The sequence below is a fragment of the Parus major genome, chromosome 20 (assembly GCF_001522545.3).
Source record: "Parus major isolate Abel chromosome 20, Parus_major1.1, whole genome shotgun sequence".
NCBI classification, from domain to species: domain Eukaryota; kingdom Metazoa; phylum Chordata; class Aves; order Passeriformes; family Paridae; genus Parus; species Parus major.
This window is the reverse complement of record NC_031788.1, coordinates 8,759,994-8,782,338: the sequence shown is the minus strand read 5'-3', so window position 1 is coordinate 8,782,338 and position 22,345 is coordinate 8,759,994. Positions and strand designations below refer to the sequence as shown.

The window sequence follows — 22,345 nt, the reverse complement described above, 5'->3', positions numbered from 1 at the left end:
AGGACTGAATCCTAATTGCCCTGTAGAGGTAATTTTACTGATGTTTACACACAAAAATGGACATTTGTGTTTGATAACATGACTGGTATTCTACAGACAGGCTGTGTCCATCCTTCCTATAAGGGCTGCTTATGTGTGGATTGCAAATTTCACATGGGATTACTGGAAATAGACAGGACATGCTTGTTCTGGAGAGAGGGTTTGGGCCCTTTATTCTGACAACATCCAGAGTTAATGACCGAAAATCAAAACAGCATGGAAGCAGTGATGTGTATTCTGGGTTTCAGACTGAGCACAATCAGTAAAAGCTGACAGAAAAAGTGGAGTTTAGACCAGAAAATGCTAAAACCAGAAGCCACAAGTCTAGGAGTTGAGGGAGGGCAGGTCACTGCTGCATTGCCATGTCCCACTCTGTGATCCCAGTACCAGCAGCAAGTCCAGCTGGAGCTTTTTGCAGTTACTGATCTGTGTAGGTGCCCTCCAAGGCAGGTGCAGGCTCAGAAGGCCACTCTGGGCCTCACTGCTCACTCACTTTATGCACTTGTTCCCTCTGAGGTGTGCAGGCAGGCACTGGGGATGTGTCCTGCTTGCCCTCCTCGTGCTCTCCACCTGTTCAGAAGGATTGTCTGTGGAGCTATCTGCAGTAGGCTTTGGGCTCAGGAGCTTCACCATCACCCCCTGAACTCCACAGGCTCAACCCAGTTCACCAGGACCCCCCTGAGGCTCTGCACCTCCCCACTGCTTTGGAGAAGGTTTGCAGGGTGCAGCCATGGGGTGAAAACTGAAAATGCCATGAGGAAAAGCAGATGGAGCTGTGTTGTCCTGTTGGGAAGCTGTGAACCCTGGAGCGCTGACAGACCTGCAGTGTGATCATTCCTCGGCTGTTCAGTCACTGATTTGCAGGAGGCCAAGAGAGGCTGCCTGGCTGTGTCAGCTCCAGCCATTTGTGCTCTGTCAGCAAGAAGCTGCATCTCCTCAGCAAGGCAGGAGAAGAAAGGTCAGCTCTCCTCTGAGCAAGGCACTGATTTTTGCTTTAGGTGAGATGAAAGCGCCCTGATTTTTTATCCTCAAATGCTGTTTTGCCTCCAATCTGAATTTCACCAACATTGTCCTGATAGCATCATTTAAACTGGCTAAAAACAGAAGAGATGAAAGAAATGCTGAGAAGATCTCCTAGGAGAAGCCTCCTTGTACTTGCTGTTGCTGAGAAGGAGTGGGAGAGACCGAGTCTCTGGCAGGGCTGGCTGCAAGGACTGCCAAGAACAGTCGTGTTGTACCTCACCAGGATCGTGACCGCTGCTCAAGCAGGAAAATCCAGCAGAGCTATCAGCTCTGCACACTTTGGAAACCAGTTCTTGTCTTTCCCTCTAAGCCCTGCCAAAGTGCTCCCTTGGAGAGGCTGCTCAGCGTTGCTGAGGCTGGTAACTTTTACAATAGATAAATCAGCTTCTGCCAGGAAAGGCAGAAGGGCTGGAGTGTGTCTTTGGTGAAAAAAAATTCACCACTTCTGCTTGAGGAGTGCTGCTGCTTGGTATCAGCAGTTCTGCACTGGATTGCTCATCTTGCCTTCAGTGATATGGTGTTTTACTATCTAGGGCAAAAACCACTTGTTTATACATTTTTTTCATCCATGTCAGAATATCTGCTGACATGGATGGTTAATATATGTAAATTGATGTGCCAACCTATATAAAGGCTGCTGTGATCAAGGTCAAACTAGGAATTTTCTTCCTTACAGAACCTCTTCTGTGTGTCATTGTTGCATTGAAGCTTGATACCATTCAAGAGGGAATTTCTATTTTAATTCTGTGTTCACAAATTGCCTACTGACTCCAGCCATCAGCTGTTACCTTTGGGGAGCAGCTCAAGGCACTGGACTTGAATTACAAATCGAGTCTGCCCAGACAGGACTTCACCAGTCAAGTCAAGCTGCCCAGTGTTACTGCAGGACTGGCAAGAAGAGATAGAATCTGAGGCTGCTGCAGCTCTCTTAAACTTCTTGCCCACACCAAGGTGTGTCTCTAGGCTGGTCCCAGACCTTGGGGGGTGTCACAAAGCATATCAGAGAAGTGGAATAAATGCTCCTTGTGTAATTAGGCTGCTGGTGAGATCCCAGCTTGTCAAACCTCTGCAGAACAGACTCCCCCATTCCCACGCCTGTTAAATGCCTGTCCTGTGTTTGATGGTGGTTGTGAAGGGCTTTTTACCATCTGCTAAAGGCCAACCAAGCCCTCTCCTGCGCTGGGCTTGAGGAAAGACTGGGGCAACACCAGCTCACACAGATGATGCTGATCTAGTGAAGGTGCCCCTGCCCACGGAGCAGGGCTTGGAACTAGATAACCTTGAAGGTCATCCACCCCCAAGGAATTTTATGATTCTGTGAAGAGGCTCCTTTCAGAGCTGATGGCAGATCTTCACTTTCCACTTCAGCTTCCTTCCTCTAGAGGGGATTGTGTCTCTGGGCAAGGATGGCTCTGAGGGAGCCTTGCAGGAGGTTTGGATAGCTGGATGTGGGGCTGGAAATGTGTTCCTGCTGATGGATCTGCTCATGCACAGCCCCCTCCTGTCCTCTGCCTGGGACTTTCATGCTGCATTAAGCCAACACGGGGAAAATTTCTGTCCTCCAGCCACACACAGGTACTCCTTCCATTTTATTTACTGCCCTGGGGCTCCAGCTCTCCCATCTCTCTGCCACAGTGCACCAGCCTGGATGAAGGCTGTTTAAAGCTCGGGCTGTAAGAAATACCAAATATCCAGGATTAATGTTACCCCTGTTATCCTGGCCCTTGCTGTTAAACCTAAGAGCCCTTTCCTTATGACGAGGAAGGGCAGAGTGGTGCTGCAGAGCCGGGCCAGGGCTGGCTCACTGCTCCCGGTACAGGTTGGCACAGCAACAGCCAGCAGCTCCTTTTAATGGATCCCGATAGGATTACACCTCCCCTGCCAGGAGTGGTTCCTTTGGCTGTGTTCAGCCCAGGCTAATTTAACATAATTAGCACATTCTCATCACAACAGGAGACTGGAGACTTTCCCACCTCTGAAGCCTGAGCATTCCTTCTCTGAGAGAAATGTGGGTCTAGATTTGTCCATGGCATGGCCCTGACCCAGGTCAGGGTGTCCAGACCATGCTGGGGAGCTCTGAGTGCTGCTCTGCTCCTCCCTGAATCATAAAATCACTTGGACTAGAAAAGACCTCCAAGTTCCTTGAGTCCTGAGAGGTTTCAGTGGAGCTGGGGCAGCAGAGGTGTCTCTCAGAGATGTCCCAGAACAGGGACAAGGAAGTCTTTGTGTCCCTGTCCCAGTGGTCTGCAACACCTGATTATCTTTAAAAAAACCCTGAAGAGCCCCACCCTGAGGGTGAGCAGTGGGAATTAAACTCCTCTGCTCTGCTTTGAAGTCTCACACCCACACACTGGTATGGGAGCTAAAAGTTAAGGACTATTTAGTGTGTGAAATATTTCTTCTGATGTTGAGGAACGGGGAAGTGATGAAGGTTCCTGTCTTGTGTAAGAGCATTTCTTCTGTTGTCATTTGTTCTTTGTTGGTTTTCTTTTTTTCCCAATGAAAACTTTTATTAGTTCATAAAGAAGGTGAGTACTCAGTGGTGTTTTCATTAAAGCTGCAGGTCCTGAAGCAATACAATCATGGGAGAATTTAATTTTTCAGTGTTTTTGTTTGTTCGGTTTTTTTCCCAAACTAAACTTCTATTCCTTGTAGTTCTGGAGAACTGAGCTATCTTTGTTTTCAATTTTAAGGGCAACAAAGATCTCCCTGTTTGTTACTTTGAAGCCAACCAAATTATTTTGGGTTGCATTTGATTGTTTGGGGTTAGCAGCCTCTATTTTCTGTGGAAAGAAGCAATATATTGTTCAAACATCCACATTTTTTTCTGGAACAAAATGAAGGACACTCAATGACAGGAGAGCTCCAGCTCAGATTCGTAACTGGGTAATGAGAAATTGCTGAATAACATGTTCGTTTTCTGCCACTAGATGGAAATAAATCTTCCCAGTTTCCTCGGGCTCTGAGAACCCTGCTGAGCTCCCAGCCCGGGAGTGGAGGATGCTCCAGGGTGCAGTGTTCTTCCCTGGTGCACAGCAGCCTCCAGGCTGGCTTTAGTGGCTGCAGGACATTCCCTGGCTGCTGAGGATGAAGGAGCTCCATGCAGGCTGCCCCCACAATCGCTGATGTGCTGCTCCAGGTGGAGGGGTTGATGCGAGGTGGCCTCGGGTGTTTGCTGTGGCACTGACACCAAGGAGTTAAGCACTAATAGCTCCGGGAGTGGCCTGTGACCTTTGCTGTGGATAGAAACAGCTTTTCCCAAAGCAGCAGGGCGGGCCTGGCTCCCAAATAATGCTGGGTGCTGTGCTGCCAGCCCAGCTGTCCCGGCTCCAGCCCAGGTGAACACACCTTGCTGGGCACAAGCACTTGCCCCCAGGGAAAAGCTGGCCTGGGGAAGGCCCTGGACATCCCTGGCTGCTGTGCCCTCACTCTTCTCCCGTCACTGTTTCCCAGGCTTGAGCTGGGGAGATAATATATTTTTAGTAGCTTCTCTTCCTTTTTTGTGTGTCTTAAGTAGAAACATTAGTGTCTAATTTAAAGGGCACATTTTAAAAGGTTATTTATGGGAGAAATAAGGTTTTTTCCTCCTGTGTTTTTCACAGAAGAAGCTGGCAAGAGCTAAAATCCTTTACCTTGTTACTGTAAAATACTTTCAGGATTGGAGCTGAGTATTTTTATTTTTTATTTTTTAAGGAAGATAGTCATTATCCAGTGATTGAAGATAGTCATTATCCAGTGATTGAAGATAGTTATTATCCAATGATTAAAACAGCAGCAGTTTCTCCATAGCTGAAGCAGCACGGTGAGCAGTGGGATGGGCAGATTTGGAGGGCTCATGTCGGGAATGAAGGATGCTGCAGCAGGGCAGGGACAAGCCCAGCCTGCCCTGGGAGCACCTCAAAGGCTCTTTAGCTGAGTGTGGCACAGACAGCCTGGATGGGAGCGGGGCTCCAGGAGCCGTCCCGAGCGTGGCCTGGGGCTGAGCACGGCTGGGGCACAAGGGGAGCCTGTTCTGCCTTTCTGGCCCAGCTCAAACAGAGGACACGGGACAGAGCAGCTCCAGGAGAGCCCAGACAGAGCCAGCCTTGTTGGCACAGCCCATCCTGCTGCTCCCCAGCTGTTTGCCTTGGATGGGAGCACTGGCAGTGAGGTTTGTCCAGCCCCACGTTTGTTGCCTCTGCTGCTCCTCCACCAGCAGAGAGCCAGAAGAAACCCAGCGTGCCTCCAGCTCCAGTGGTGCCTTTAGCCTGTGTCTCCTGTTCCCTCTGGCCCTGGCCACTCCATGCTGTGTATCCTGAATCCCCAACCCAGGCTGGATTTAGCAGCATTTATGGGATGGGGGAAATGTCAGCCTGGAAGTCTGTGCTGAGACAATGGCAAATTCACTGCCTGCTGATGAATTACTGCTATACAGGAGCTAATTAAAGACAGTATTTAGTTTATTAGACTTTAAATAGAAGGAGAGCCTTCTTAGCTGATAGAATTTCCTTCCCTGCCCTCACACCTGAAGATTCTCCACTCTCTTTTGGTAAGATTTGTGTTTCTGAGGTTTGGTCCTCTGTGCCAGGCAATATTTTTCACTCCTGACTTCACTGGTGGAAGTATGGTTGCACAGGAATCTGGCACTAGTGATGGAGGTAATTAGTCCCCTCCACATCCCAGTTCCTCTGCCTTTTCCTTTGCTGGTCACCATCACTTTCAGGTCAGCTCTGGCCTTGCAGCAAATTCCTCAAATAACGGGAATGATGAGTGGTAGCTGAGGCAAGTGCCAGTGCCTGGAGGCAGATTTTAGAGGTGGTATCAGTGTCAGCTTGGCACCAGCAGAGCTCCAGACTCACCAGTGCCAGATCCTGCTTTTCACAGCCTGTGCTTCTCCACCCGACCTCTGCGGTGGCTGCTGCACAGAGGGAGGGCTCAGGCTGCTCTGATCCCCCTTTTAGCAAGTGCTGGCCACGGTGTTGGATGCATCCCAACCTGTGGAAAGGCAGAGGGACGAAGATGGGAACAAGGCACACAGCTTGCGTTGGGGAATGGCACATCTTGAACCCCTGAGGAAAGTTTCAGCGTGAGGAAGGAACTGCTTTGTCCATCCTGCGGCTCATCCTCCGGGCCGTGTGTGCCAGAGCCATCCCCCGGCAGAGGGGACAGTGTCCCCTGGATGGGATCTGCTGGGAGCATCCCGGCGCTGGCCCGGCTGCCAGCCGGAGGCAGAGGGCGAGCAGCGGGCTCGGATTGCAGCAGGCTCCTCCTCCGGAGCCTGCGGGAGGGAAGGAGAGGCGTGGAGCCGGAGTCAGCAGCTCCGGGCTGCCTCACCTGGCCCGGGCCAGCGGCGGGACCAGCATCTTCCCGAGCCGCATCCCATGGGAGCCCCGCCAGCCCGGCATGGACAGCCTGAGCAGCAGCCTGAAGAAGAAAGCCACGGAGCACCACTACAGGGCTGAGGTGATGATTGCTGGAGAGCAGCTGAGGTAGGAGGTCCCGGGCCCTCCTGCAGCCCGGGGCTGGGCTGTTCCCGGGGCTCTGGGCTCTATCCCGTTAGCGGCAGGCTCAGAGCTTTATCCTTGAGCAAGCTCTTTCCCCCGGGTGCTCTCCAGTACCTGCTGATCCTTCCTTCACCCACCAAAGAGGGCTGAACCAGCTCCCTTTCTGTTATACCTTGTCCTGCTGCTCCTCTCTGGAGTTTCCCACATTTCACCCCCAGGTACCAGGGGACTGCTGGGTGACTGTAGGTGGCAACAGATTTTTTTTTCCCTTTCCACCTTCCCCGAAGCACGGAGAGTGATGTGGTGGCACTGAGCAGCCCCCACAAGGTCCCTGATCCCCTGCTGGATGAGAGCTGCAGCATTTCTGGGGATGCTCAGATTTTTGGGGTGACTTGGAAGGGCATTCCATGGGTGCTGTGTGCCTGAACCGGAGCTTCCCTTTCCTGAAAGTCTCATTTGGGAACTTCTGCTGGTTTGTAGTCCCAGTTCTTCAGCAACTTCTGAGGGTTTTCTTCCTCTGAAGAGAAAAATCCATTCTCCTATGCAATGTATGGCTGAGAAATGTGTTCCTCGTGTATCTGGGGTCAGAACCCCCTCCTTGATTCCATGCATCTGACTGTGGGGTTTTTTTTAGCTCTTGAGTAGTTTGATTGTTTATATCTGGAGCCATTCTGGTTTGTTTTGAAATGTGGGTGGAAAATAGGAAATATATCCTTGATAATGTGGAGAGTGATGTGACTTCCCTGTACCTGTTGCAGGACAGGAGCAGGTCAGACCCTGGACCATTTGGGGACTGTAAGCACGAGAAGGGGATTCAGTAAATTTGTTAGTGAACACAACTCCTCCAGTTCACTGCACACTAGGATAAAGTTAATAAAAACCCCAAAGTTTATGTAGTTTTGGGGACATCCATCTTTTTTGGTTTTGTTTTTTTTCTTTTTTCCCCCCATAACTGCAGTGCCTTGAAGTTTCCTGGTTTAGGGAGCTCCCAAAATCTGGGAGTTCACAGTGAGGGAGAGGAGGGTCCTTCTGCTGGGGCTGGGTACACAGCAGTTGCATCCTTCTGCTTTGGTCTGGGCAGGAGGCTGTTCCCAGTGCAGAAGGATGGGAAGGAGCTGCTGATGTAAAACCTGGGGAGGAGGATGAGGGGAAGGACACCAGCCTGGCTGCTCCTTCCACTGAACCTCTGGCTGGAAGGAGAATGGAGTGAGGCAGAACACAGAGAGTTTGAATTTCTCTCTTGTGTTTTGGGATCTCACAGCCTGGCAGGTAAGGAGTTAGTGGTATGGATCTTCCTGGCACCTGGATAGCTGGTGGAGAGCAATGGGGAAACTGAGGCAGAGAGGCTGGGTGATGTGTCAGACAGCAGCAAATGGACAGGGCTAAATGTCCAGCCCTGCTTTTCCCCAGATGTGGAGTACAGAGGCCTGGAAAGGAGCCTTGCAGCTGCCCTGACTCAGTAAACCTCCATCAGCAAATAACGCTGCTGTATCCACATGAAACATCAAACATTTGTTTTTCCCTGCTCCCCGCTTCCTGCCCTGCCTCCCCACTATTACATTAAATCAAACAAACCTTTGCTCCATCTTTACAGTTCTTTGGCTTCCCAGCAAGTTTGCAAATGGCTCAGAGTTTGGTTTGGCCAGAGGGGTGAGTCTGTTCAGTGTCAGGATGTGTTTCCCAGCCAGGAATAGCTGCACCAGTGAGGGCTGGTGGAATGCTCCGTGTGGATGGCCGGGAATGAAGCAGAGCTGAAGGAATCAGAGGGAGATTGGCCGCTGTGGTTTGGGTTTGCCTGTCTACCAGAGTCCCTCTGCTTCAACAGCTGCCTGGTCCAGGGAGGAGGAAAAAGAATTTTATATTTTGAGTCTCCCCTAGAGTGACAAAAATAAAATTTTCACTGATGTTTTGGCCTTGAGTCTGACAGAGCTGCTAGCTCAGGCTCCTTCCTCATATCTGCTGTCATTCCTCTTGTGTCAGGCATATGAACCTGCATGAAAATCATATTGGTTTTACTGGGCGTCGTGTATTCCTGGGTGGCATTCTGCAAGAGAGGCCAAATTAGTCACTTCTAATTGCAACAAATGGCTTATCTACACAGAGAGGTTCTGGAACAGCTTCCTCGCTTTGCATTCACACCCTGCTGTAATCGGAGTTCCTCAAGTATGGACAAGCCCTGGTGCACTCTCATCTGGGTATTCCCATGGTCAGGAGAAGCAGCTGTGCTCTAATAGCTCTGTTAAGCTGCATTAATCACTCCTAAACATAAAACATACTCAGTAAATTTATGTCTTGCACAGAAAAAGTGAGAGGAGAAGGAAGTTTTTTTTTCCTACAAAGAGTAAAATTGCAATTTCTGCCACTGTACAAAACTTGCAGAGCTGAGGAGTGTTTTATTTGGAGACTCAAACTGCAATGCTGTTAAATACAACACTCATACCTTGATGCTCTGGAAACTGAGCTCACTGAAGGTGTGTGGCTGAATGTGCCAACATTTATTTTTATTCCTGCCCAAAAGCCATTTGTCTGCAGGAGGTTTGGTGGTTCTCTGTGGGACTTGGGTCTCTTGTGGTGAGCATGACTTCCTTGAGGAATCATGGGGCACTGCTTGATCTAGCAGGGAACATTATTCAAAGATGAAACTTCATGGTCAGAATGACCTTAAAAAGCTAATTATTAAATTTCTAGCACTGGTGAAAGGGAGGACTGGGAAGTGGACTTGTGCTTACTGGGATTTTTTTTGAGATTTTAGTCTTCCTATACTTTTTTCCCAATGAAATTCCTATACTTTTATTTAAATACAAGGAAAATCAAAGATATCTCAGTACCACTTTGGGCAATCAAAGCCCTCCCTTGTCCCCAGATGTACTGGTGTTTTTCAGACTGGGGGTGATGCAAACTGGGGTTTGCTGAGTGTGTTTGCAGCAGCTCTTTTGCCTGAATGTGCCTGTCCAGCAGCAGCTGTTTTGCAGAAATGCTCCTGTGCCTGTTGCTGCCTTTTAGTGAGCACTTTGTTGTTTTGGTGGTGGGGGGGGAGGGTTTATTTGTTTTCTGCAGTTTGTTCCTGTGAAGATAGGAACAGAAAAGATCTTTTGGCTGATGCATCATTCCAAGGCCATTCATTTGTACTTAGCTGCTGTGGGAATGTGGACTGGAATTAATCTCCCTGAAAGATCCACCTTGTCATTTGAGATGCTCAAGGTCTGTTTACATGGGAGGTGAGGGAGAGTTTATTCCTCATCTGTTTGGATGTCCCTTTCAACAAGGTTACCCAGGATGAATAATGATGGCTTTGTAGTGACCTTGACAAAGAAACAATTTGCTTACCCAACACAACCTACCCAAAGCAAACGCACGTGGAGGCTCTCCCTGCCAAGCCAGGAGTGTTTCATAAGAGCCCATTCTCATGTTCCAGCAAGTGTTTTATCCTGACCTTATTCAGCCTTTTTTGGTTTTGGTTTGTTTTTTTTTTTTTAATCCTTTTGAAGAAGTAATATGTCCACAGAGATACAGGGCCATCTAGAAAACTCATAATATTGCACATTATTATATATTTCCTTAATTTTCTTTTTATCTGGAAGCATGATTAGAGCCCACTCATGGTTTCACCAGCTTTGTTTTTGTAACAGCACAAGAGAGCTGTGACATCCTGTGGCTGAAGGACAAAGTTTGTCTCTTCAGGGTTGACAGGAAACAGTAAACAAGAGGAAAGTGAAAAGTCCACAAGGACACTTGAGCTGAGCCTCTTCCGCTGCCCTGAGTCTGCAGGACAGAGGGAAAATTTGTCACAGGATTAACAGAGCCCTTAAAGGTCCAAGATGCTACTCCAGAGCTGCTGAAATTCCACTTTATTCCTGTCCTGGAAATTGCTCCCAATCGATATTATATTTTCAGAATAAGTGTGGTTCTTAATTTTTAAATCATAGGCCTCAGCAGCATTGCTTCATCTTTTTTTTATTATTATTTTTCAAATTTTATTTTTAATTTTATTTATCTCCTTCAAAAGTCTGTGCATTTTTTGTGCATTCTGAAACATGATTAAATAAAGGGAATAAAATAGAGGAAATAATGTTCTCTTAAGCAGTTTCTGTTTCTTGTGTGATAATGGTCTGTGTATTATTGTATATATAGGGGCTGTGTGTGAGTGTAAATATATATACATCTATATATTTTTATAGACTCCTGTAGACTCTTGATGGCAATAGAGCAATCTTGGAACATTTCTTATCTTTACCAAACATTCCTCTAGAGTGCCTTCCCACTTGGTGATTGTGAAGGAGAGAAAACATAAAAATTGGCTGTGTCTTCCTCCACAGGTGGGGAGCCTCTGCTTGCAGTCACTGCTGACTGTGTCTGGTTGCATTTTGACAGCGGACCATGAAATAAAGGAAGAAAAAAGACAAAAACTCTAAAAATAGCAGGGCAGCTGTCTGTGGAGTGCTCTTTCTGGGTAAAATCCATCTGCAGAAGGAGTGCTGGTCACATGTGGGAATCAGCCTCCCAGGAAAAGAGTGAAATGCTGGATATGGACCTCAGGATTTGAGGGAGGTCTGTGCAAGGCAAGGCCAGGAGCTGGTTCTGCATGAATCTTTAGTATTTTAATTAGCAGGAAGGTCTGAAAGCTTCTGTCAACTTCACAACATTAATTACAACAATCAATTACTAATTATTCCTCTAATAAAGTGTTCTATGGTAAAACTTTTTTGTAAGTTAGTATTTGTAAATCCTACAATATAGGATAATCCATTACTAGCTGATAGTTTTTTAGGGTATTTAAACTTCTTGTGAGGTACCTAAAAGTGTTGTCCAACAGGCATAACTTTTCCAAAAAGAACAAAAGAACTCGAGGCATGGAATAATGACAGGCTGCAGTGTTTAATGCCTTAGTAAAACTCACTGGCTGGGGGCAAAGCTGGGAATTGCAATGAATAATTTTAAATGAAAACCATCCTGGAGTTAGAGAGATGTTTAATTAACATCTCCCCTCGGAGCCTGCTGCACACGCTGGGCACTTTCCAGCCCTGGTGCTTTGGGAACGGTCATGGCTACAGGGCAAAAGTTTGGTCCCTGGACAGATCTCCTGCCAAACTGGGCTGGAGCACAGAGGAACTCTGTGCCTGTCTCAGTTGTTAAGGTCCTTTTGAAAGTCAAAGCTGTGCTCACCTGAGTGACCTTCCCCGAACGTCGGAGCTGCAGCGCAGCCGTGGCAGCGGGCTCTGGGGGTAGGAGGGTTATTGTTTGGGTAAAATGTCCAGTCAGTCCCAGCTGGAACCAGAAAACGTCAGGGCTGTTGAGCAGCACTGCTGTGGTTGGTGGGTACATGGATTAGGTACTGCTGGCATCCACCTGGCACTCTTTGCTTGGACAGAAGGAAGGAGGGCTCCTGTTACTGCTCCCACCTGGAGTTATGAGTAAGGCCCTGTCCTTTATTCCTGCTTTTGTGGCCATGGGGAAGGAGAACCAGACACAGAATGGTGCCAAGATAACAAATACACTCACTGCTGTTTTTTTCAGGGTTTTGTTCCCTCTTCACCCCATTTGGTTGGCTGCTGTGTGTTTTAGAGGCTTGTTTAGAATGAAGGGACACGTGTGGGTCACACTACATCTGCTCAGGCAGCCTGAGTGTGGCAGGAGGAGAGAAGGGGGCGGTGGAGGGGCTCCTTGGGTTTGACTGATTGGGATTGACTGATGCAGTGTGGCAATGCCCAGGGGTTTGGTTGAACTGATCAGTCCCTGCACATCCAGGGTGGTGTCTCCAGGCTGGGCAGACGTGGGCCATCACACCCAAACCCCCTGAGATGCCAGCTGTGCTCATGGCTGCCTGTCCCGCCAGGCTCCGGCTGCACGATGGGAAGCTGATCAAGGACAGGAGGTACCACCTGAGGACATACCCCAACTGCTTCGTGGCCAAGGAGCTCACGGACTGGCTCATCGACCACAAGGAAGCGCCCGACCGCGAGACCGGCATCCGCCTGATGCAGAAGCTGATGGATCACTACATCATCCACCACGGTGTGTGGGTGTCCTGCCACCCCCAGGGCGGGGCTGTGTGTCTGCTCAGCCCCTGTGGCCCTCAGCCCAGCGGGCAGGAGCGTGCCCAGGCCCCCGTGTGCTGCCCTGCCATGGGTGAGGGCTCCTGGAGAGGCTGCATGGGGCTGGATCTGTGTGAGGCTCTGCTGGTTTGGGGGATGTGCCATTTCCCTGCCCAGCAGAGAAGGACTTTGGGCTGTGCACTGGTAAAATGATGTCTAAAGTGTCTCCTCTTTGAAAGCAAGCTCAGTAACACCTGGCCCTTATTCCTGTACCCAGGCAGGTGGATGTTTTTACAGCAGCTGGTCTGGCTCATGTCTATGTCACACAGAAATGGAAGCTGAATTACAGCACATGCTTCACATCTGCAGGAAAATTCAATTTCTTACCATAAGACCCCAGTATTCCTTAGTTGTCCCATGATGGCACAAATAGGGCTGTGGACTCCACATTACTCCAAGGAAAACTTAATCTGGCACTTGTGAACCTGGAGCTGAAGGAATCCTGCCTCCCGTGGGATTTAAGTGTGTGCTGCCATGTGTGGAACCTAATTAAAAAAAAATAATAAAAGGAAGGAAAAAGGAAGCATGAAGAAAAAGCAGCTAGATGCTCAAGCCCAGCTCTTAGCAGTATTCAGGGGTTTTTCCTTTTTGAAACATCTTTGGAACTTCGAGGAGTTTTGAATTAGCTCAGGTCACATAGTGAGCTCTGTGCTGTAGAGCAAGGTCTAGCCCTTGGTCCCGACACAACAAGAGGAAACAAGCTGTGCTTCAGCTGGGCAAAAAGCAATTCCTGTCCATGTGGTTTTCAGGCCCAGCCAAAACCAAAAGGCCCAGACTGTCAAACAGCCCTGGGACACCTCTGCCATCGGTGGGAAGGGCAGTGGCTGAGCTTTCCTGCTCCCAGGGCTTTGGGACAGGAGCTGTGGCAGCCTGGAGCTGGTGCTGGTTTGTCACACCAGGATGTAGCTGAGGAGACAGCAGCAGATGATGACCACAACACACCAAACCCTCTCCTCCCCCCTGCTTCTCTGGGGTCCAGAAATAGCTGCCTTTGACCACTGCAATGCAAACATTCCCTGTTGCCATCTGCTACTGAGGGCAATGCCCTTTACATTAAACTGCCTTGAATAAAAATAAACTGCTGCTGGGCTTTATCACAAAAAGCTGAAGCAGGGAGTTCTCAGTTAACCATTAACACACCTGATTATTTTTCCATCTCTCCAGCTGACAGTTTCAAATAAATCCATTAGTTAATTAAACCTCTGCAGCACTGGGTACCAGCACTGTTTTGATTGCTTATTAGGACATGTCCTTCCTGCTCCTGTGACAATTCTTGGCAGGACACAGAAGTTGACTTTCCAACTTTCCTTGTGTCCATTAATTTTGTTGGTCCTGTGGAAAGAGGGATGTCAGCTAATGCAGCACAGCGCTGGGTGCTTGGCAATTGTCTGGCTGAACTGTTTGCCCTCTTCTCCCCTGGCATCCAGATAATTATCTCATGAAGATCATCATGCTTCCTCTTAATTGTCTGGTGTGCTTTGAGCTTTGGTTCTGTTACACACTGGAAACACATTGAAATTGGTCTTTAAATAGGAAAACTGCTTTGGTTTTCTATGGGCACAGTCCTGTAGGATTTTTTTGTTCTATTCCTGGTTGCAATGGCTTTGGAATAGTTGCTCCTTGGAATTATGAGGCTGCAAACTTTCACTGTTAAAACAACATTCTCATCCTGCCCTCGTGCTGGGTGAGTCACAGGCTTTAGAGTCCTGATTGCATCTGAGACAGCTGCTCTGCAGGAATGATGAGCCTGAGATAATCTGACAAGTTTTAGCATTTTGCTGCTCACCTGTAGGGGAATGTGGTTTTGCCAGTCTACTCAGATGAAAAAGTGTTAAAATTTTCACTAGAAATATCTTGAATCTTTCGAATTTCATTCTAGTGGATGATGTTACTTTAGTGAGGAAACATTTGTGGTTTTTCTTTTTTTCTTTGACTAATTTAATTTGTTTTCCAGGCAAACTCTTTATTCTGTTTTTCTGTTGTTTGGGTTTGTTTCTTTTCACAACTTGAATTTCTTCTTGTGTCAGGTAGGTGGAGCTGAAGACAGGCTGACTTAATAGCTGAACTATAATTTTTGGGCTGGGATTTTTGTCTTTAATTAAGGTTTTTGAGAGTTTATTTGTACTTGTAGTCTAGGAGTCTGTTTCAGGCAGGTTTATCTCACAACTGTATCCCAAATATTTACCTGCTAAAGGTTACTTGAACTACAAAATTGTGCATTTACAGTCTGTGTGGCCATCCCCAAGATAAATCTGAGGCTTTTCATACAGATTTAATTATTCCACTTGCATTGCACCCGGCTTTGAATTAAATTTTCTCTTGAGGTCAGTTTGCCGTGCAAATGAATTGGGCAGAGTTGGCACAAAATGATGTGGAAAAGTTTGTGCCATTTTTTTATTTTTTAGCTTATGAGTATTTTTGCCAGACAAGTGATTTTATGGGAGTTTGAGTGGAGTGTGTTTTTTTTTTCTTCTGTCCTATAACTCTGCTTACATGTGGCTGTATTTTATTTTTTAAAAGTTGATTAAGGCAATTCTGTTCATCATCTTTTACTCTAAATCTAAACATGAATGATTAAATGAAAATTTAAAAAAAAAACAAAACCCACCTGTTTATTCTAATGAATATTTTAATGTCTGGAACAAAATGCAGACCCCAAGTCCAGCTTTGCCAAGGTCTGTACTTTGGGACTGACCTTTCCCACCAGCATGAGCTTCAGGTATTCACGAGCAGGTAACTTCTGGGGACCGAGGGTTCGGATGCTGATTGTTCCATGGCACGAGGGGCACAGGGAAGGACATGACACGAAGCCCTCACAGCTTTTAGGCTGGAGACAGCATCCTGCTGAGCCCTGAGTGTCCATCATGGACTGACACCCCTGCCCTGTGTCCTTCCAGTCTGTGATGAGCACTCGGACTACAAGGATGCCAAGCTGCTCTACCGCTTCCGCAAGGACGACGGGACCTTCCCCCTCAGCAAGGACGTGAAGGTGTTCATGCGAGGGCAGAGCCTCTATGAGAAGTACGTGAGTCCTCCCCTGGTACTGGGGCACTGGGACTGTGCCCTGCTGGCTGTGCTGGCTGCTGGTGCCCTGCAGCTGGGAGCCACAGCTCCTGCTGGCTCTGCTTTTCCTTCTCTGCATCCTGCTGTCCCACTGGGAAATGCTCCTTCCTGAGCCCTGCCACAGCTGCAGGACAACCAGCGTCCTTGGGGATGGGACAGGAGCTTTGCTAGGAACTCGTGGATGCTTCCAAGGGCTCCAGCCCATGTGCAGGGTCTGGGATTTGGTACAGGGAAGGGCAGTTTGAGTGTTCTGGGATGAGTACATCCAATGGCCATTCCCAGCACTCTTCCACCAGCTGTATTAGGGCTTGTGTCCCACCAAAGTCAGCAAGGTATGGGACTTTCAGGACCCTCATGGGCCTGGCTCCCTGCCCCTTGCTCAGCCTATTTGCAAAATTCCTAATAGGAAAGGTTGTTCCCAGAGTAGAGAAAACTCCTTCCACCTCCAAGTGTTTAGTTTTCTTTGTGTTGATTGTTTCTGGGTCTAAATCCAAGCCATCTCTCCAGAGTTTAACCCCACCCCACTCTCTGGACCTGTTTCCTTTAACAGCCCCTTCACATCTTCACATCCTCCCACTCTGGCAAGGAGGGTCACAAACTGGTCCTGAAGGAGAGTCCTCCACCCGGGGGGGTGGTGATTTTGGGTGTGTCCCTGCCCTTCTGCCAGATGTGCATCCCTTGTACTGTGCTCTTGATCTTCAGCAGTGGCCGTGGGCTGGGGAGAGCATCCCGGCAGTGATGGCTGAGCCGGCTGCACCCTCTCGTGGAGACACTGGATTTAGCTCTCACAGGCTGCCTGTGGAGCACCTGCAGACCGAAACCCACCCTGTCCTTGCATTTGGACTGTCTGCCATGTGCTACCCACGCTCAGCCGCTTGCTTGGCTTTCCCTGTGATCTTTAGCTGAGCTCACAGCCCAACTGGTTTTGCTGGAGCTTCTGCCTCGCTGTGATGAAGATTTCCAAAGGTGCCCGACTGCAGCTCCGTGTTCCTCCCTCCATTCCCGCTGCTCCCCGGCAGGAATGTTCTGGCTGCGATGCTTTGCCCGCTTCCCTCGGCCTCGCTTCAGCCGGCGGCAGCTGCCGGGGGGATTGGCAGGGATGTTCGGCATCACCGGAGCCGTGTCCCACCTCTGTGCCAGGCTGGTGAGCGTGGAAGAGTCAATCCTGAAGACGAGGGAGGAGAACTCGGTGAAGTACCAGAGGAGTTTCCTGGGCTCTGAGATGATCGACTGGCTCATTCAGGAGGGAGAAGTGGAGAACAGGCAGGAGGCAGTGGAGCTGGGACGGGCACTGCTGGAGCACGGCATCATTCAGCATGGTGAGTCGGGCTGGAAAGCGAGGGGTGAGTGAGGAACAAATCTCCATTCATGCTGGGCAACAAGTGCTGGTCAAGTGCCCACTTGGAGATGGCAATGGAGCCTTTTAGTTCTATGTTTGGAGCTGGTGACCTTTGAAACTGGAGCAATCTTTTACCATCCACAAAGGCTTTGAGATGAAATCTGAGCTCTTGCTCTTCAGTTCTTCAAAGCCACCGGCCACAGGGCTGGGCTGCACCCCTGGGTTTGGAGGCCTGGGGCGTGAGGATGTAATGTTTAGCTCCTCTTGGCTGGAGATCACATCCATCTGCTATAATTAAACTTCCAATTCAGAAGGCAGGGAGTCCTCTGAGTGTCCTGGGACAGGGGCAGGTGGAGGGCTGTGACACTGAGTGCACCCCTGGGAGATGGCAGCTCTTGGGGGGTGGCCCTGCTGTTCCTCCCTCCCTGCAGACAGCATTCCCAAACAGGCAGAAAAGCTCCAGTAGAGCACAGGGGCATTAGAAGCAATTCATGAGGGTCCCTCAGGATATTTGTTATATATTTTTCCACCCCCTCAGCCTCTCCCTCCTCCCCTGTTCTCTCCTAGTCTCCAATCGGCATCACTTCTTTGACAGTGACATCCTCTATCACTTCTGGATCAACTTTCGGCGGCGGCGGCGTCTCACGGAGTTACTCAATGAGAACTCTTCCCGTGCCCTGTCCGAGAGCCCTGACAGCCCCTTCTGCCTTCGCAAGCTCAACCCAGACCCGGGCAACACCAGCTTCCTCTCTGGTACTGTGGATGTGAAAGCAAGCTTACATTGCCAGAGGACCCCAGGGATGAGGGTGTCGCTCCAGCAGAGTTTAAGGGGTTCCTCTGGGCGTCCCATGAAGTGAACACCCATCCCACTGGTTTGTGGTGGATGTCACAACGCAGTGGCAGTCTCTAGCACAGCCCCCTGTCCCAGGAAAATAGCTCAGCTTAGCATCAGATCAGCTCTTGATCTTTCTTTGAAGCTGGTTTTACTCCTTCTAAGCTCAAATACCTTCTTCAGTGCACACATACCTTTCAAGTGTAGGTCAGGCTTGGGGAGAAGTTTGTTACTTTAAGCTACTCTGTTTTTTCATAGAAAAAAATGTCATGTGCTTTTTTCAGTCCAGACCAACAAGGAGATCAAAGTTGTCTCAGCAGTTCGAAGGAGCAGCATCACTTCCCTCTCTGGAAACTCCAGCGCCTACTTCAGCACTCCTCCTACGTTGGTATTCCCCCCTGTGGCTGAGTGCAACCCCAAATCAGGTCTGAGCTTCTGCATTGCCTGTTGTTATGTGGGGACATCTATTCCTTCAGGGCATGGGCTCAAGCCCAGGTCCAAGCCCACCAAACCCATCAGCCTCACCTCTGCATCTTGATTTGAAAATGTTTGGAAAATCACTGAGATGAGCACAGAGGTTTCTGTGTGCAGGAACTGTGGTTCTAACATCTGTTTTCCAGCCCAGGGTAATCCCCAGGCTGCCTTGTCATGCACTTTAGTGTAGAAACCCCTTGATTCTGATAGAATCTGTCACCTTCTGCTCTAGTGTTAAAGAGACCCGTCACCAACGAAGAGCTGCTGTCCCCTGGGGCCCCCTATGTCAAGAAAACGCTGACTGTGAGTGACCATTGGGAATGGCATTGCTAATCCAGCAGTATCCAGCTCCCTGCTGCTCTTGGGTGGTTTTCTGTTGGCTGCTCTGACCTCTCTATGCTGAAACTTTGACTGTGTGTCACATCATCGTGGCTTTTTGGTGGTGACTCTCTAGGGGTCAATGTCTTCACACATTCTTGTGGGTGGAAATGTGCTCAGCCCCTCTGAGAACTTAATATATATCCATGAGGTAGATCAGAAAAAAAAAAAAAAATTTTTTTTGGCCAGAAAAAAATCTCCCATTTTGGAGTTTTTTGCCATTGGTCAGGTTGGCACAGGTTGCCCAGGGAAGCTGTGGCTGCCCCTGGATCCCTGGAAGTGTCCAAGGCCAGGTTGGACACGGCTTGGAGCAGCCTGGGACAGTGGAAGGTCCCTGCTCATGGCAGGGGGGTGGAATGAGATGATCTTTAAGGTGCTTTCCAATCCAATCCATTCTAATATTCTGTGATTTCTGTTCCACCCTGCTGCATGCAAACTGTAGAACCAGTAAGTCTTGTGACACTTGGGGCTGTGACACTCACCCTCTGTCACACGGCTTTATGCACAGCTTTGTGCATCTTTCAGGTCCCTCTGCAGATCAGGGGTGTTGATATGATCCATCAGCATCTCGTGGAGCTGCACTGAATGAGGGAACATGCAAGGGCCAGTACTGCCTTCCTTGTGATGGGCTGCAGATCTCCAGGATGCTGCAGACAACCCAAGTTTGGGGGTTTTGCTTTTTAAATTACTTCTAAAGCGATAAGAATTTGACTGGTCAAGTCAGGGCTGGTGGGTGCTGGGTGGAAATGTTACCAGACAGCTGTAGGACCCTGTGGATCCTATTGCACTTGGTTATTTTTGTGTCCCATCCCTTCACTGCCCACCTCTGAAAGGGCCAATCTCACAGACAGCAGTGTAGGAAGAGTGAGGGCTGCCTTGCCATGCTGGGTTGGCACCAGGAAATCATGTGGATGACATTCCCAAATTAAGTGTGCTGTAGAAAGTGGTTGGAAGGAGAAAAAAAATCCAAGCTGGTGATTAGCATGGCACATCTGAGGACGTGCTGCTCATTCTCCTCCTGAACACCCTTGCCCTGCCCTTCAACTCTGCCAGCCTGGGCCTTTCATGGCTCATTTCCTCCTGCTTAGCTCTGCAGTTGCTGTTATTTATTTATATGGGTGATGTGCAAAGTCCCTTGGGAATTCCTTCTTTCCTTTGGTCACTTCAGAGGGCGGCAGTATCAGAGCAAACTGCTCTGGCAGGCTGACATCAGCGTGGGGCAAGGCAAGAGCAGCCCCTTCCAGCCAGGAAATGCTCTGCTGTGCCAAGGAAAAGTGTGCGTGCTCTGGGGGTGTTCTCAAGCTTGCTCGTGGTGCATGCCTTGCCCTTCAGCTTGATGCTGCCTGTGATTCTCCTTCCTGCACAGGCTGACAGGGAATTAATCACAAAACAGCTTTGCAATTAATCAGGGAGCAATTAATCAGTTCTGCTTCTGACTTGGTGCACGGCCCTTTCTCTCCCGCCCATAAGGGGTTTGGATCACGAGCTCTCTGTCTCTCTGGGAACTGTGGCATCTCCTCTCTCCAGCCCATTCCTTGGTTTTTAAGCCCCTTTTGTTGTGCTTGCAGATTGTGGGGGATGCAGTGGGCTGGGGGTTTGTGGTTCGAGGAGGAAGACCTTGCCACATCCAGGCAGTGGACCCAGGAGGACCTGCTGCAGCTGCAGGGATGAAGGTACTTATTACTCATGGAGGATAAACAGGAGATGGGATTTGTGTCCTGTTTGAGCTTTTTGAGCTGAACACATCTTCCATGATATTCCCACCTCCTGCTCTGGGGGTCAGACTGCTGGCATGGGCACGTGGAGCTCTGGGAGAGGTGGAGGGAGGGATGCTCTCTGCAGGCAGAGTGCCCCGTGTGTGGTGGCAGAGTGGAGGATTTGCCTTTTCCAAGGCAGCACAGGAGCCATGACCAGCTAAAACTCCAACTCAAAAAACTCTGCCATCCTTGTGCCAGACCTTGGAACTGTCAAAACTGTTTGAGCTGCTAAAAACAAAGCAGAGAATTCAGAAACAAAGCTCAGTTCAAGTGACTTTCTATAACCCCAGGGAAGCAAGGAAGGGGCACAGCTTTGTCCTGAATCATCTCTCTCAGTTCCTGAAATGCTCAGCTCCTGAGAATTTTGTTTCCATGCTATTAGCAATGGACTTCTGCATGGAGCTGTTTTCCATGTACACAAAAACTGTAATAATATTAAAGTGATGCCTTGATTTGATTCGTCAAGTAATTTCCAGTATTTCCAGCTCAAGAGAAATGAACTTAGAGCTTGAAACTCAGTTTGGGCCCAGGCATGTGAGTTTGGTGTGAAGTCTTAGTCATGAATGAAAGAAGTGCTGAGGTTCCCAGTTCCCTACAGGAACTCCAGCAGCAAGGGAGTAATTTCTAAAAGCTGATATAAGTCTAAAGTCACATGAATATTTGAAATAATGGGATTCTTCAGAGGCAGAGTGTGACTCCTTGTTTGCTTCAGGCAGGATTGGAAGGGGATGGATGAATTTGTTTCATTTACTCAAGAGCCCAGTTAATTTCTCCTTACCTAATCTCATTTGCTACCAAATTGCTGGATGTTAATATTGTGCTTCATTTCCATCTGTGAAATGAGCCACTGCTCATAAATGAGTCTTTTTTTCCTCTGTTAGCTCACAGCCTAAATCCCTTTGGTCCCATTTTTATGACACAGTGATTGCAGCACTTTGTGATTATTGGTGTAGCTAAGGGGTGGTGATGCTTGAGGGTTTCCAGGATTTTGACACAAGTTATTTGCATCACAGCCCCTGGTTCCAGTTAGTCCTGGGCAGAAGGTGCTGTGGGGCTGAGGGTAACCTGTCCTGACGCTGCCGTCGGCAACACTGTCCCTCCTCTCTTGCAGGTGTGCCAGTTTGTTTTCTCAGTGAATGGGGTCTATGTTCTGCATCTGGACTATCAGACCATCAGCAGCCTCATCATGACAGGACCACGGACTCTGGTGATGGAAGTGATGGAAGCCATTGAATGAGCCAAGGAGCCTCATCCCACTGCTGCTGGAAAAGGCAGAACTCTCCACTTGGCAGGGATGGACTGTGGGGAGGGACCAAGCTCGACCACTCACTGTGATGTGTTAACCAGGCATTTTGATGTATTTTCAAATAAATACATTCTGATGGACAAATCTTGGATTTTTCTGCTCTTGAAATATTTGTCTCTACCTGCTCTTAGAGTGTCTAAGCTCTTGCAGCTCCTTTTTAGTGCCAGTGTGAGAACTCAGCACTTAATGAACCCCACCTTAGAGCAGCCCTTCACCAGCCAAGCTGGGAGGCAGGTGGCAAAGCTGGTAAGCAGCAAGGAGTTTATACCAAGTGGGTCTGTCTGAGCTGCCCTGAGCTGTCTGTGCACTCTTCTGAGAACACAATGTGCTCTCCAGATGGCCCCATAAGCTGCGCCACCGGCTCTGTCAAGAAAATAAGGAAATGAATACAGGAATGTGTGTTCCTTGTAAAGTCTAAGGCTCCTGCTACTCTCCTGGCTTAGCCAGGCTCACAGCCAGGGCTGGCTGCTGTTCCCAGCTGTTTCTTGAAAAGGTGACACTACCATGGTTGTGCTTTTTGTGCTCCCAACCTTTAATAAGGCTTAATTTCATTAATCAG

At 48.8% G+C, this 22,345-nt stretch overlaps 1 protein-coding gene across 2 annotated transcripts; it reads left to right on the top strand.

Annotated features, from left to right (window-relative positions):
* Positions 1 to 6,329: 6,329 nt before the first annotated feature.
* On the top strand, positions 6,330 to 21,877 carry LOC107213149 (DEP domain-containing mTOR-interacting protein-like). Of its 2 annotated transcripts, none has more exons than XM_015647243.3 (9): positions 6,330 to 6,530; positions 12,379 to 12,557; positions 15,535 to 15,658; positions 16,841 to 17,019; positions 17,607 to 17,792; positions 18,156 to 18,296; positions 18,578 to 18,648; positions 20,292 to 20,396; positions 21,592 to 21,877. In XM_015647243.3, the coding sequence occupies exons 1-9, from the start codon at positions 6,445 to 6,447 to the stop codon at positions 21,715 to 21,717; spliced, it is 1,197 nt and encodes a 398-aa protein (XP_015502729.1). In that variant the 5' UTR covers positions 6,330 to 6,444; the 3' UTR covers positions 21,718 to 21,877. The 2 variants fall into 2 exon arrangements, with proteins under 2 accessions (XP_015502729.1, XP_015502728.1); XM_015647242.2 differs by having other exon boundaries at positions 6,416 to 6,504.
* The last annotated feature ends 468 nt before the right edge of the window (positions 21,878 to 22,345 follow it).

Coding starts and splice junctions, on each gene's coding strand:
- LOC107213149 (XM_015647243.3), top strand. CDS start 6,445: ATGGACAGCCTGAGCAGCAGCCTGAAGAAGAAAGCCACGGAGCACCAC. Junction 15,659..16,840: donor GGGCAGAGCCTCTATGAGAA/GTACGTGAGTCC, acceptor CCTCTGTGCCAG/GCTGGTGAGCGTGGAAGAGT. Junction 18,649..20,291: donor ATGTCAAGAAAACGCTGACT/GTGAGTGACCAT, acceptor TTGTGCTTGCAG/ATTGTGGGGGATGCAGTGGG.